The 16,462-nt window shown below is 38.2% G+C and overlaps 1 protein-coding gene across 1 annotated transcript in view; it reads left to right on the plus strand.

The window, feature by feature from the left end:
• Window positions 1–14,008, plus strand: part of PKHD1L1 (PKHD1 like 1) — a 192,017-nt gene extending 178,009 nt beyond the window's left edge. Inside the window, 6 exon segments of the mRNA XM_037802604.1 lie at window positions 5,338–5,682; window positions 6,590–6,741; window positions 7,133–7,279; window positions 7,620–7,773; window positions 10,609–10,863; window positions 13,887–14,008. Of these exon segments, the coding sequence (XP_037658532.1) occupies window positions 5,338–5,682; window positions 6,590–6,741; window positions 7,133–7,279; window positions 7,620–7,773; window positions 10,609–10,863; window positions 13,887–13,897 (1,064 nt within the window). The 3' untranslated portion in view covers window positions 13,898–14,008.
• Window positions 14,009–16,462: the final 2,454 nt, after the last annotated feature.

A 16,462-nucleotide genomic window follows, 5' to 3' on the forward strand; every position in this document is an offset into this window, starting at 1 on the left:
GTTTCTTTAATTTCCATAAGATCATCCATTTTTTTATTTAGTCTTGCAATGTCTTCTTTATGCTCTTCTAGAGTCTTCTTGATTTCCTTCATATCCCGTACTATGGTCTCATTGTTCATCTTTAGTTCTTTGAGTAGCTGCTCTAGGTGCTGTGTCTCTTCTGGTCTTTTGATTTGGGTGCTTGGGCTTGGGTTATCCATATCGTCTGGTTTTTTCATATGCTTTATAATTTTCTGTTGTTTTTGGCCTCGTGGCATTTGCTGAACTTGATAGGGTTCTTTTAGGGTTTGTAGACCTATTGAAGTCCTTATCTCTAATTTATCAGATCTACAGCTTCGTGGAGTACACTTTCTCTAACTAATCAGCAGGTGGCGTCCACGAGCCACCTGTTCTCCACAAGCCAGTTCTCCCCTGCTTAGCCTTTTTGTTGAGTGGGGGAGTGAGTCTTGTGGGGCCCAATTGGTGTACCAAGCTTGCGTGTGTAGTTGGTGTTGCCTGCCCTGTATGTGGGGCGTGTTTCTGGGCAGTCGGGGAGGGGGGGTGGCCCTAACAATCAAATCTCCCTGGTGATCCTAGAGTTTTAAAGCTGGTGCAATAGTCTAATCCTTCAGTTCAGTCCTGCCAGAGTTTGTCTCTGCCACTGACCCACAAGTCCTTGGTATTGGCGTATGGCTCCTGAGACTTGCAAGTGGGCCCCTCTTCCAGGCTGTGCACCCTGGGTCCTCTGTTGAGGGATGACTGTGCTATGTCACAGGTGAGTGCCGTCCCCTCAGGGCAGTTCTGGGCTGCTGGGCTGTGTAGGGAGGCTCCCAGTCTGCTCAAATGATGGCTGAATGGGGCTTTGTTAATTCACACTGCTCCACTTTCCCAACTCTGGGACAATCAGCTGAGGTTGCAGGGAAGGCTAATGTCCACGCCCAGTTTTGTGGTGTGTGCCTGTTATTTGAAGCCCTTCCGTCACACTGGGTTGTCTGGGGCAGCTCTGGGCTATGGGGCTGGCGATGGGCAGGAGTGTTTCCTGTCCACCAGGATGGTGGCTGTGAGCGGACACCCCCGTTTTCTTGGGAAGTTGTGGTGTTTAGTGAATTTTCTCAGCCACTGAATTATTGCCTTTTGTCTCAGAGCTCTCTTAGTTCTGCTCTTGACTTGACGTGCCCAAATTGAAAGTCTTTGAAGCTTTCTGTATTGGGCTTCTTAGAGTAATTGTTTTAGAAAAAGAAAAAAGGATTAAAAAAAAAAAAAAAAAAAAGGGTCCTCCTCAGAGATCTAATGGGTTATTGAAATGCTAAGAGACAAAGCAACCAGGGCCATTAAGGAAAGGTCTACAGGGCAGAGAGATCGGCTTTTCTTCGGGATTTGCATATGCGCCTCAGGGCCCTTCTCCTTTCTATGTTCACCAGAACTCCAGAAATCCTCCGCTTTTATTTTGGAGTTTTTCGTGTTGTTTTTTTTCTATGCCTGTCTCCTCTCTGCTGGGCTGGCTGCTCTCAGATTCTCTGGTGTCTGGTCTCAGTCTATCTATGGTTGGAGTTTGAATCAGTAGAATGAGTTTCCGATAAGGGCTGCCACTGCAGTTCTGCCTTCTCCTTCCCGGAGCTGACAGCCCCTCCTCCCATGGGACTGAGCCTGGCAGGGAGGGGTGCGGGTCCCCTGGCCGCAAAAACTTACAGATTTCGCTGATCTCAGCAGTTCCACGTTTTCATGAGTGTTGTATGAAGTATGCCCAAAGTCAGATTGCTCTGTGGTGTCCAGTCCGCGCAGTTCTTGGCTTTCTACGTACTTTCCTGGAGGAGTAACTAAAACATACAGCTCACCAGTCTGCCATCTTGCCCCGCCTCTCTGTCTTAGGCTTTTTGATACATTTTTGCTTTACTGGGGCAAAATGGTATGAGATCCATTTTACTGTGAATTTTGATGTATTTAAGGTACCTGGAAAAGTAGACTAGCCTATAGCTTGGAAGAGTAAAAGGAAATGATGGAGGGTGTTCTGGTTTGCTAATGCTGTCATTATGTAAAATACCAGAAATGGATTGGCTTTTATAAAGGGGGATTTATTTGGTTACAAAGTTACAGTCCTAAGGCCATAAAAGTGTCCAAACTAATGCATCAGCAGTATGGAACAACTCTGTTGGCTTGGAAAGCATGTGGCTGGCTTCTTCTTCCTTTGCTCCTAGGTTGTGTTTCAAAAGGGCATTCTCCAAAATGTTGCTCTTGGGGCATTTTGTCCTCTCTTAGCTTCTCCGGAGCAAACTCTGGGCTAGCATCTCCAAAGCGTCAGCCAAAGTCTGCTTTTAACGGCCGTCTCCAAAATGTCTCTCTCAGCTGCAGCACCGAGCTCCTTCTGTCTTTGTGCTCTTATAGGACTCCAGTGATTTAATTAAGACCCACACTGAATGGGCGAGTAATACCTCCATGGAAATAATCTAATCAAAGGTATTACCCACACTTGGGTGAGTCACATCTCCATGGAAACACTCAATCAAAAGGTTCCACCCAACAAGATTGGGTTAAAAGATCATGGCTGTTTTGGGGGGACATAATATATCTAAACTGGCACAGAGGGCACGTGGCCCTGCTACATTATTAAGCCAAAGGATTGGGGTACTCTAGAGGTCAATTTACCCAGCCTATCACAAACAATATCTAATACCATGAGGAAACACACATTTCTGCAGAGTCCTGCTGTGCAAGAAGCCATGTCTCTGTTAGTGCTTCTTTCCTGCTTGCTTAGGAAACAATGTCAGTTTAAAGGGTAACTTTTAAAATCCTATTATTTTTCTTAATCTTTACCTTATTTGTTATAGTCCAGATAGCTTTCAAAATAATTACCTCATTTTGGCTTCTGCAAAACATACTAAACTCAATAAAATTATTATGAAGCTATAATTATTATGAAGCTTTCTAAGGTACATGATACTTTTTAGGTGTTTATAGTAACTCAAAGCATATTTTTAATTACTTTATATAACCATGTATTCCCTGTACTTATTCAAAGTCAGTCTATACTTTTTTGTATATAAAACTAGAGACAGTGACCATTTGACTTCCAGTTCCAAAATGAAAATTTGGAAAATTGAGAAATTTCAAAACTTGAAAAACTCCCTTTACCATGATTGTTGCAGCATAGCAAAATTAAAGGTGTAGGATTTGGAATCAGACACATTTAGCTTTCAATCCCCACCCCTTTGCCCTTGAAGCTTGACAAGTTGATTAGCTGGTCTAAACCTCTGTTTCCTCAAGGTTAAAATGGAAATAATAATTTATTTATTATCTTGTACAATTCCCAGACCACATTGATGCAAAATAAATGGTGGTAGATGACCTTATTTTAATAGTAATAGCATTAATAATAATATACATTTGCTTCTTTTATTCAGAAGTGTCTTGTCCTCTCTGTATCTGCAACAAATATTTAACCCTAGATAGACATCCTTGGAACTCTCTGAGATTCCTGCCATTGCCAAGAACATTAGCTTGGCCCCAGTACTACAAAAGATCATCTTAAATAGAACAATAAATGATACTGGTTACCAAAAAAAAAAAAAAAAAAAAAAAAAGTTGTTTCTTCTTCCAATTTTGCAGTACCTTCCAAGTTGCTCCCACATTTTAGTCATATTTTAAAATTATATCACCACTACTTTCTTATAGATCTGTGATATTTTTATGGAAAGAACAGTGCTTTTAGTGAACTTTTTGCTTCAGCACTTGGAATGCAAACAATATTCCTGTATTATGATTCTATATATATGTGCCAGTTTGTATATTTATGTCCCCCAGAAAAAGCCATATTCTTTAATGAATTCTTGTGGGGGCAGATGTCTTAGTGTGGACTGGGTTAGAACCTATTCGTTCAGTGTCCATGGAGATGTGACCTACCCAACTGTAGGTGATAACTCTGGATAATTTCCATGGAGGCATGGCCCCACCCATTCAGCAAGGGCCTTGATTAGTTTACTGGAGCACTACATAAAGCTCAGACAGAAGGAGCTCATAGCTAGCTGGAGCTAAGACAGACATTTTGAAGACAGCCATTGGAAGCTGATGCAGACATTTTGGAGAATGCCATTTTGAAGTGCAACCTAGGAGCAAGCAGACGCCAGCCACATGCCTTTCCCTGCTAATAGAGGTTTTCTAGATGCCAATGGCCTTTCTCCCTTTGTTGATGGACACTTTATGGCCTTAATACTTTAACTGTGCAACCAAATAAACCCCCTTTTACAAAAGCCAATCCATTTCTGGTGTTTTGCATTCTGGCAGCATTAGCAAACTAGAACAATATATTTTTGGGTTACTCAAAATGTTTGATTATTTTATGATCTATATAGTGAAGACTTGAGAAAATTACCAGGAATAACTAGCATATGCCCCTCTACCATTAGCTTAAGAGCAGCTTGAATTTATAGTACAGGGGCACATTCTTCAGATTCACAAAATGTTTAAACCAAATTGCATCTAGAATTTATCCTAGCAGGTGCTAAAGAAATATATTGCAATAATCATATGGTTTCTTAATGGTTTCATCTATTATGTTCACAAGAAATATCCTCTTATTCCTAAAGTTTTAATTTATTTTTCTTAGTAAACTTCACTATGAGATGTGGCAAGAAGCTTCATGTCTCATTATACTACTATGAAACAATTCAGCCTCTCTCTGAGCTCAAAATGTGTTACTGGATTTGTTACACAATGCCTTATGTATTGTTGATACTCTGCCATAAAATTGTTTATATGTTCATTCATTATATGTGTATAAATAATATCAGTCACTTTTACAAAAGTCAGTTCTTTAATCTAATTTGTTTTGCATAAACCAAAGATTTTTCAGACTGAAATGCAAATCTGTCTCACTGGCGTAAGATCATTCTGAGATGTTTTAATATATATTTTGTTTTATTACATATTTCTGTTCTTGGTAAAAACAGAAACCACTGAATTGTAGATGCTCTTTTAAGACTTGGTAAATATTGCATAAACTAGAAGGCTATTAAAGTTAAGTTTATATTTTTAAATTAACAGACGCCTTGGGTCAAAGCTTTGAAAGTCTGAACATATAAGTGGCATTACAAGTAAAGTATAGACTCTCAGGTTCATAACTAGGTTTAAGTTTTCATTTAAATCATGTATATAGCTAATGTTTTAAAATAAATTTAATGTATAATTATTAATAGTACTGTTAAAAAGTGCTTTTGTTTTTAATATGCATCCTTTCTTATGAAAGATTGATAATGAATTTTTTCAGAATTTTCTCAATTCAAACAAATATTAAATACTGCCTACTAACTGTGATAAATAATTTAAATATGCTTAACTGGACTGTTTTGGCTTTTTCCTGCCTAGAGGAATACCTTCCTAACCTGAATTCTGCTGTCCTTGGTGAAAACTACTTTGATAGAACCTACCAGATACTTTACCTTTTGGTTAAAGGAACTGTACCTGTTGAAGTCCATACCACTGCGGTCATATTTGTTGCTTTCCAATTACCTGCTGTAACAGAAGATGACTTTTATAGTTCCCATAATCTGGTTAGAAATCTTGCCTTGTTCCTAAAGATACCAAGTGACAAGATCCGTATCAGCAAAATAATACGAGGGAATAATTCACGGAGGAAGAGATCCATGGGACACACAATTGAACTGGAAATTGGAGAGCCTCCCACTCAGTCCGTAAGCAATGACAATGCAGGTATGGATAGTGGATGATTGAGGTAAAGGAACATAATTACCAAACCCACATCCATAAATAGCCATCAGGGCCTACAGAGCCAGGCTTCAGGAAATCCCACCACCCCCACATTCTGAGCCCTGTAAGAGCCTAGAAACACTTTTCCCTTCTCTTCTTGGAGTCCCAAACTATTTCGGAACTATGAAGGAACTTTGGCCTCTATTTTGTTAATGTCACAATTAATAAATTCAGTGAAAGGATTTGATCTAATATAGGAGCTCCAGGAAGACCTCTCTGAGGAAGTGACATTATAGTTGAGAGGTTAAAAGATGAAAAAAGTCAGTCAGTGAAAAGGAGAAGGGGAAGGAATCTTCTTAGCTGAGAAAATAGTTGGTGAGAGTTTGGTGCATTTGATGAACTGAAAAAGGTCCAATAGATCTGTAACAGGGTGCCAGGAAGGGCAAGCTGTTGGAGGTGAGGCTGAGAAGTAAGCAGGTGCTAGATTATCCTTTCATTGAAAAATCAACACTCTTTTTTTAAAATGATGTGCAATGATAGACATGATTCACTTCTAAACAAAAATGACATAGGAGTGTATTAAATTAAAAAACATATTTTTCCACTGTGTTTGCATTTATTTTTCTTGTATGCTTTTTCAACCTTTGTTTTTTTCCTTTAATTCCAGTTTAAAAACATATTCTGTTGATTCCAATTTAAAAACATATTCTACTGAGTTGTTCATTTCCCCAACCTTATTAATATGGCTCTGCCATGTTTAGCTTAGGTACAATTAAAAAGCCTTAGGATTCTATAAGGTGAATTGGGCAGTGAAAACAAAGAAAAAGTGAAAAGCTAAAGTGAAAAACTCAAGTGTTTTCACAATGCTATGTTCTTACATTACAAATGTCATAATACTGTTCCCCTATAGGTCAGATGCAATTATCTGAACTTCATGAAATTGCTGGTTCTCTTGGTCAAGCTGTAATCTTAGGGAAAATCAGTAGTGTCCTTGGATTTAATATCTCCACCATGTCTATTACCAGTCCTATTCCCAATCCAAGTGATTCTGGTTGGATTAAGGTAAGGGAAGAATGCATCTTGGCTAGTTAAAAGATTTTTGCTTATTTCTTACTTTAACTCTCTTTTGCTATTCAATACAGTAATTTAGAGGATGTGTCTTTCTAATTTATTGTTGGCTATTTTTTGTGGGATCATTGAAAAGATAATAGAGAAGCTTGATAAAAGGGACATATCTTCTAAAAATTGTTTATTGATATAAAATGTGCTTTGCTTTGAATATTTATAATAGTCTTTCATGAATTTTGTCTAGAGGAAATATTGTAATAATTTTAATTTCACATATTGAACATTTTTAAACAATGAATGTTACACTTAGCCTGGCTAAGATGAGTTTACTGTTGAATGCAATTTATCATATGAAAACCACTTCATTGTTCACCTCCATTAACAGGTGACTGCCCAACCAGTTGAAAGGTCTGCATTTCCTGTCCATCATGTGGCATTTGTGTCCTCACTCTCAGTGATTGCTCAACCAGTGGCAGCACAGCCAGGACAGCCATTTTCCCAGCAGCCTTCAGTAAAGGCATTAGATTCAGATGTAAGTCATAACTCAAATTTTTATGTAAGTGAAGGAATTAAGCTATACATTCTGGAGAGTGAGCTGACCTTACTGTCCTGGTACACTGGCTACCTGAGGATTCCACTGCCTCTTAGAAGTTGGACTAATGGCTATGGACATCATCCCTTACTGTTATAAAATGTTCTTTTTAAATGAACTTGTTCCACTGCCCATATTTATGAAAACTTTGGGTAGGAAAGGGATTTCCCCCAATGTTAAATCTGTAATGAAAGCAATTTTTAAAATAAAGTTTTGCATATCTTTAAAAAAATGTGTTAACAGGACAAAAGTTATAATTCTCTACTATTTTTCCCCTTAGGGTAATTGTGTATCAGTTGGGATTACTTCATTAACTTTGAAGGCTGTACTAAAGGACTCCAATAATAACCAAATTGGTGGTCTTAGTGGAAATACAACAATTCCATTTAGCAGCTGTTGGGCCAACTATACAGATCTTACTCTTCTTAGAACTGGTGAGTATACTATTTGGATCCTAACATATATACCCATAAATAGGGGCAATTATAATTTTCTTTTAAAGAACAAAGCATGCTATAATATTCTGGCTAATAAATTATAGAAATCAAAATGCTATACCATGCCTTATTTCAGAAAATTTCTAGTCTAGCTTACAAAAATGTATTATGCAAAACAAAATGGAAATCACAATAAGGAAAATTATGGAAATTAAGACAGATATTTAAGGATGTACATCAAGATTATATTATGATTTATATTTTCTTTTTTATCCATTTTTGTATTTTTTCTAAATTTTCACACTAAATATATATTACATTTATAATACAAAATTAATATATAGATTTTAAAATTCAAAAAAAGAAAGGATAAATTAGGCTGATATAACTTCAATGCCCCATGCTAGAGTTCAGATTTGGGCTGGAATTGGCCCTAGTCTTTCTAGAAGGAGGAAACATGTACATTACCGTGATTCATAGTACCCAACGGATAAACAAACCTGTTGTCATGGAGAATTATAACTTGTTCAGAGACTAGAAAATCTCCAATGAGTTCCCGTAAAGCATGCCTGATGAATTTGTACCAAGCCATATCTTCAATATCGTTATAGTAAATACAGTTATAACTTCCACCATGCTGTTCCTTGTATTACCTCCATATGGGTTGCTGGCATAACTCCAATTAGTAAAAGCCTTTCCACTGCAACCAAAAAGATGTGTTCACTGGTGATAGAAGGAAGAGTATCTAAAAGAATGAAGCGGATAAATTACTTATACTTGAGATAGGCCTCCCTTAATCTGTTCACCTCAACTCAGGGCCTATCTAAGACCTTTAGAGGCCCTAACTTCTAGAAAAGTTTGTATAGTGGCATCCCTCACTTCTTACCTCTGTTTTCTCCTCTCAAACACACACACATGCAGACACACACTAAAGGTCAGAATAAAAGCAGCAATAAACAGTAAAATTAATAAAAGAGATTCCAGCAATGGTCTGATTTTTTCCATAGTAACGAAATATCCTAATTTATTGTTTCCTTATGCTTTGGTGATGCCCTACATCAGATATGTCTGGTCTGTCTACTAGGTAGCAATGTCTCACCCTAGTTTTTAATAAGACTCATGTGGCAATAAGTTTAACACAGTACATTCTGACACATACCCAGAGTGTCCTAGATGCTTGCTGGAAAGGGTAGAGCCAAAATTTTTAACAGTCAGTCTCAATGGTGGTGGGACTGGAATCTTTTTATAGGAAGGGACGCACCTGACAAAAACCCTGAGAAGATTGCCTACCTCCCCATGCAGGTGGACCCAAGAAGTGCCCTGGGTCAAAGATCCAACACTGTGACCAAGATCCTCAAACTATCACTTCCATAGTAGCAGTGCTTTTTTTCAGACTGAAAAAAGAAAATCCATTCTCACAAATTATAACAGTGGCAGAAAATTCTATAAACATTGTCCACACATTTTGAAAGTTATAGAAATGCATTGTTTTTGTTTGTGAAAGCACAGTGTAGTAAAGATCTAATTATATTATCTCCCTAAAAAAAAAAATGAATGCAAACAGGAATGATTTTTAAAAGAAAGATAATTGAAAAAAATGGGGGAGTAAAAACTTCTAGAGTTGTACAAGTCTTACAACTCTACTGTGTTGTAACTACTATTAATGATAGCAGCAGTCCAAGGAGAAGTTATGTCAAGGAAAAAGAAATTGTTCATCTCATATTCAAAACTGTGGAAAGATTTAACATGTGGATTAGAAAATATTTGGTTGAGACCTTTATTTTTCATGCTCCAAGCTTGTCTTCCTTGGGTAAGATGCAAGGAAGCAATCTTGCCGTGGAAAAGTGGCATCTAGTTTAAAGCAAGGGAAAAATGGTTAAAAATTATTGAATCTAAGCATGTGGGTGTTTGTTGTACTGTTCTTTCAACTCTTTGGTATGTTTGAATTTTTTCAAAATAAAAAGTTAAGGGAGGAAAAAAAATGCATCTGGAATAGGTCCTCAACCTTATGTCCCACCCCCAAGTTTTTTTGGTCCCAAGTATGTTTTCAGCAGAGTTCACATATGCTTCCCTTTCCATCTCTGTATGATGCCAGTGTCTGCGTCTGCAGGTAGGAGCCCAAAACTCCTTTTATCTAGTCTCTGCCACACAGCTTCTCCCATCCTGCCTGCAGTAATTTCCCCTTTTATGGTGGTTTATGTTACCAGTTCTGGCATCACTATGCTGAGAGCTATCTGTGTCAGAGAGTTACCTTCTCCAGAATTCAGTGTAGGACTTCTTGCCTTTGGATTTATCTTCTACCTAGCAGCTTAGCAACTATAGCAGAAGGAGCACATCTCTTTCCTAGTACTTCTTGCAAAAGTCCCAAGACTCTTTCATTGACCTGACTTGGATAAGTACTTGAAGCGGTTCAGTATCCCCACTCACCCCACTCCACCTCACCCCCACCGAGGCTGAAGTCTCTCCATTCGTAGGCCAGGTATGCAGGGATGACACAGAGGCTCAGTGCTTTCACCTCCCTTCCCTATTGTACCTCATTTCAAACGGTCTCTCCCCAGTTCTGGGTGCAGGAAGGAACCTCTAAGAAGCAGCTATTGATGCTGCAGAAAGAAAATCTTCCCAGGTTTCCTTTGTCCCCTGATAGGCAGAATGGACTCCTCATTCTGAGACCCTCTTTATACTCCTTTATACTTAACTGATGCATTGACTCAATTTCCAAAAATTGGAAATTAGGAATTATACAGAATTTTTAAGTCAACAAAAACTGAATTGGAACTGTCTGAAAACAACAACAACAACAAAATGTCAAACACTATGATAATTTTTTCCCAGGAAGAAATTATAAAATTGAATTTATACTGGACAATGTTGTTCGGGTGGAGTCCAGGACTTTCAGTCTCCCAGTGCAGTCCGCTTCTAGCAGCAGCAATGGTGGCAGCAGCAGCAGTAGTAGCAGTAGCAACAGCAAAGCATCAACTGTGGGTACAGCTGCCCAGATGATGACTATAGTAATTATCTTCCTGATAGGAAGAATCTTGCTCTTGGAAATATTTACAGCTGCAGTTTTGATTTTGAATGTTACAAAAGGTAAGTACAGTTCATTTTTTTATATAATGTCTGTCTCCACATACTGAGGACCTGGTAAATGTTTACTAAATACAGGCTGTGTGCCCAATACTTGTGCATGGCACTGCTGGGGACACAATTATCCTCAACCATTGAGAAATTAACAGTGTCACTGGCCAAGACAAGACAACCCTACAGGAAACGTTATTCACGCTGAGGATATATAAGAATGTGTGCAATGAGCTGTGCCCTAGTGTCAGGCTTCTTCTGCGGACAGTTTTTCTGCAAGGGGCAGAAACTCAGCTCAAATTGGTTTAAGCAGTTAAGTGAACTCACTCAACTGCAAAGTCAAGTGTCTTCTGTGGTTTCTGCCACTGTTAGATTCAAGGGCTCAAATGATGTCATCCGAAACCTGTGTCTCTCTATTCTCTTCAGTGTTAGCTTCACTCCCAGCGAGTCTCTCCACACTCCAAACCCCAGACAAAAGGTAGACACCAGCACCTTCAGGTTTACATTCTGGCATCCTAGCAGCTGCAGCAGAAAGAGCAAACATCTTTCCCAGCAGTTCCAATAAAATTCCCAAAATGACAGCATTAACTTGGGTTGGGTCACATGCCCATTTGGAGATGCAATGTTCTAATTAGCCTAGCCTGGTCACATGGGATGAGGTGCTGAGAATAGTGGAGGTATGGTTTCATGAAGGGGAATCAAGTTTCAGTACCAGGAATGGCAGGCAGAAAGAGATAATATTAGGGAAGTTAACAGGAGAGAGAGACCCATGTGGGCTGGAATGATTAGAGAACACTGTCAACGCTCCCCATCTCCATTAGCAGCCCTTTAAAGTTGGGCTGAATGAATAAGATTTGAAGAGGGAGAGAAAAGGCACTCCAGAACCGGAGTGTGGTAGGAACAAAGGAGAAAGCAGGAGTGAAAAAAAGCATCTTCAAACTAGACGTGTTCATTACAAGATTCCACATCCTTCCCTTCCAAGTGTGCTTCTCACCTACTTACCCAAAGTCAATTTACGTCAGTGCTGCATTTCTGATTACTCAGGTTGGTAGCTTCTCAGATCTCCTTTTCCTTCAAGATGCACATCGCTTCAGGTGCTCCATGGCATCTATAGCCAACCAAATTGTTTCATATCTCTCCCTCTGTTAAAGGCTCAGTGCTCTACTTTGAACTTTCTTTCCTCTCACTTGACCTGTCATATTAGCCTCCTGAATCCACACTTCTAAACTCCCTCACTTCCAGCCTCTTCTGCATACTTCTGTCAGATTCATCTTCCGGAAGCACAAGATCAAGTAGAGACACAGTGATCTCAAATAATCAAAAATCCCCCCACCACATATGAAATACAGCCAACACCAAAGGCCTTGGAACCAGTCTTGAGGACAGCATATTTGTGCCAAATTGTTCCCAGAATAAACTCTTCCATTCCCATATATTCCCTCTACCTGGACTCTCTTTTTTTCTACTCAGAGCACCCGTCCAAGCCCTGCTCAAATCCTACCTCCTCCTCAGGGTTTCCTATCTTCCTTCTCACTCTACAACACATTGAATTCTCCTCACTGGGTTCTCCATTTGTACTTTGTTTACACCATTGTACAGAAATTACCCTTTCTGTAGTGTGCTTGTACTAACCTTAAATATTTTCAAATCTATCTTTCCCACTAAATTTTGAACACTTGGAAGATAAAACCACATGTCTTACATATTACAGGTGCTAAAAATGTGGTTTAATTGATTTTAAATCTAAAAAGGAGGGTAATTCCACTCCGTCTCACTTAGGAGGGAGTGCTGAGTAGAGATATTGTAGGCAAATTGTAAAGAGCTTTGACAGGTAGACATTAATCAGTTTACAGTTGATCTAATGGGGGGGAATGGAAAGTTTTTGACAGATTTATGAAAGTATCGCATAAGAAATATTCATAAGACATAGGAAGAATTTGAAATGGAGTAATAATCTAGAAAAAATACTAAAGTATTTCAAATAACAAAAGCCAAAACTGGATTTTAAATTTAAATCCAGAAGGACAAGATGAGGGGGCACAATAAGGCTGGTTCTGGGAGTGGCAGAACAAACTGGAGGCTGAAATCAACTGCTGAGACTTCAGGGACAGCAACCAAGCAGGAAGGAGTAAGTCCTTTCTTCCCCCCTAGTGGCAGAAACTAAGTGAGATCCAGCTGTTAAGGGAGAAGCATGTTTTGAAGAGACCCAGCCCTGGACTCTCATAGCCGACTTTCAGAAGGGTGGGCTTGATGCTGAGAGATAATAGGTAAACGGCCAGGATGCAAGTTATCTTATTTTTATGCCAGTTTTCTCATCTCTAGTATTCTAATAAAGGTAAAACCAGTTGTTTATTTTATAATAGTGTGACAGGTATTACTTGAGTATGATTTTTCTTTTCAGAAGAATTAAAATATAAGGGCTAGTTGGCTAAGTATAAATACTGCTTAATATATATCTGTGCATTTAGTGTTTCCTCATTAATTGCATTGTTTTCTAATTATCTTTACTGATTTTCATCCTGTTTTTTCCTGACAACTTGGACATTTTACCAAATTCAGAAAATTCTGTTAAAATCATTAGTAAATGATTCCTATTTTTTTCTTCAGGTTTTTTTCCAGGAAAGTCCTTTGCTACTAAATGATTTACCATTATTTAATTAAGTTATAAGATGTTTTCAATGCCATTAGTGAATAGAAAGGATGAGTCTTTTTATAACTTCACATTCTAAATTAACAACACTTCACTTTTAATAGAATCATGAAGTTCCACTAAATAAAATGACAAAACTTGAATGTAGAAAATACAAAAAAAAGTACAAGCACCACTATTGTCTCCACACATTTTCACACAAAACTTGTATTGATTCTAAAATTAAATTGGCAAACTTTGAAATACTGATTTTTAAATATTAATTTTGCCCTATTTACCATAACATGAAATATTATAAAAGTTAAAATTGGTAAAATAGATTCCAAATCATACTATTTGTTATTACTGCTTTTAAAAAAATATTTTTATTGTTTTTACTTTTCAGGAAGCAACTGAAGTGTTTTTCTGAAGAACATGCTGAAAACAAATATAGAAGAATTGCTAATTTATGAGCTATTTTTGTTGCGTAACAAGAAAAAGTCTATAACATTTTCAAGCAAATATACTCAAAAATATTTTTATAATACATAAAATGTAATTAACCTTAATCACAAAAATCAAATTTATTCAAAGTATAAATTTCTTTTGACTACTTATAGTTGTATGTTCTTATTTCATTTCTAAAAACTTTCAGAAATCACTGATTTGGAAGCAGATATGCCAACTTCTAATTTATTGAGCCAACAAATGATAGAATACTTCAAACAGTTGAAAGAGTTTAGATCAGATTTGAGGCACTCAGAATTTGAGGCACTTAGAATTTTTGTATATACGGGGGGAATCTGATTTTCTCTACCCATTTGTGAGGCTCTGATTTTCAAGGAGCTAAGCCATTCTAATTTCTAAAAACCCTGGAGAGATGAGATTGTTTTAGACCTATCTCAAACTTATTTGCTATTTTTGAGATCCATAGTAATCCTAGGAAATCTGAATTGAACTGTATTTCTGGGCCTGCCAAACCCTGGCCAGTCTTCTAAAAAGAGTTTTCTTGGTGTCCTTGGGATAGGCTTTTGGAACAGGTCCAAACTCCTCATCTACTTACCCCTCCTTCCCATCCCAAAGTGCCATTAAGAGTGTGATCTCCCACAGTTCCAGGAACACCATAACAATACTTATTTGAAGGAAGACAAAACTAGGAAATTTAAAAAGCCACAGATTAGTGTAGCTATATTAGCGTTCTCTAGAGAAACAGAACCAACAGGAGATATATCTAAATATTATAAGATTTTTATAGAAATTGTCTCATGCGACTGTGGGGTACACAAGTCCAAATTCCATATGGCAGGCTACAAGCTGGTAACTCCACAGAAGGTTTCTGATTAATTCCCTAGGAGAAGCTGGCTAGCTAAAGTAGTGATAGAAACTCTCTCTTCTGAGAATCATCATTTCTCCTTTTTAACTGATTGGATGAGACATCTCTCACTGTTGAAGGCAGTCACCTCAGTTGATTGTAGATGTAATCAGTCATAGATGCAATCAACTTGCTGATGATTTAAGTCCAGGAAATGTCCTCACAGTAACAATCAGGCCAGTGCTTACTTAACCAAACAACCAGACACCATCACCTGGCCAAGTAGATATATGAACCTAACCATTACAGTCCACCCGTTGTCAACTTGGCAGCCATACACATCACCTTAAACCATACTTAATCTCTAAATAACAAAACAATGACAGTCATAATTGTCACCCAATAATACTAAACTGTCCTATGTACAACCAGGAACACACTAACTCTCTCCAGAATAGGGTACAAGTCCTTGGGTAATATTTAGTCTTAAACTTGATATCCTATAATTTAAATACTATGATGTGAAACTAATACAACTTATGTCATACAATAAGGGATAAAATAGGGAAGAAAACAAAGATACTTGCTTTTATGTACATATGGAAACGTACTCAACAAAACAAGGAAGAAATATTCATAACCATTGCAGTTCTTGTTTCCGTAACTGTTCATGTGGTCATATTTAATATTTTCACTACTTTCTTCCACTACCCCCTATTCCACGTTCCATTTACCCTCAGCAAACATCTCAATTGCCTGTGGTTCTTCGCCTGGTAGGGTGAACCAAAACTTCAGTCCTGAAGTTTCTGAGCCATTGTTTGTCCTGCCTGGATTGGGTTGCTGCAGTTTTCCACTAACTTTAATTAGAGGGCATCGTAATACTAAGAGACGCCTGAGGGGATTTCCAGTATTCCAGGCAAACTCTTTGCCTCCATTGTGTGGTTGCAGTCCTATTTCCCCTTGATAGTAAGGATCAATCAGCCCCATACAGTAATTCACCTCTTCGCCTATTGATTCAGAGGCATGAGGAGCCCAATGTGGCCAGATGGCAGTCTGAACTTCCAGTTCAGTGGAATCATTGTTGTGTCTACAAGTGGAAGTACTACTTCTTTTGGAACTAAGACCTGTAGACCAGCAGAGATTAAGGTTGCAGGGACAGGAAGCAAAATTTTTCTAATGGATCTCTAGGGGTGATAGTGAGTGATGTGACTGCCATTTCCACCCCTTGATTCCTGTACATTGAATCCTGGCTTTGGGAGAAGCACCAAAGAGATGTTAAAATAGAAGTTTTGATTAGGGCAAATTACAAAGGGAAATACCAAACAAAGATGCAAAACTTTTCAAAGTAGTTAGCCTAAAAGAGTAGAATCATAAAGGAGGATTTTTGAAGAGGAGCTCTTTGGAGATGGCTGTGCTGGGGGGCCCCTTTACAAAGGGGAAGAAGCAATGGTACTAGCTCCTAATGCCAAGTTAATAAGAAAGGTATTTAATTAGGCCCAATGGAAAATTCTACGGGTGATCCATGAGGTTTGGGGTATACAATGGAGTTGAGTCTGAGTCACATCTGATTGATCTAATTAGAAAGCAGGTGGCTCAAACAGCCTGTAGCAGATGAATCTAGCCAAGCATAGCAAGTAACAGCACCCCAAGAGATTGCTGGGCAAAGGGTA

The sequence above is a fragment of the Choloepus didactylus genome, chromosome 14 (genome assembly GCF_015220235.1).
Source record: "Choloepus didactylus isolate mChoDid1 chromosome 14, mChoDid1.pri, whole genome shotgun sequence".
Lineage (NCBI taxonomy): Eukaryota > Metazoa > Chordata > Mammalia > Pilosa > Megalonychidae > Choloepus > Choloepus didactylus.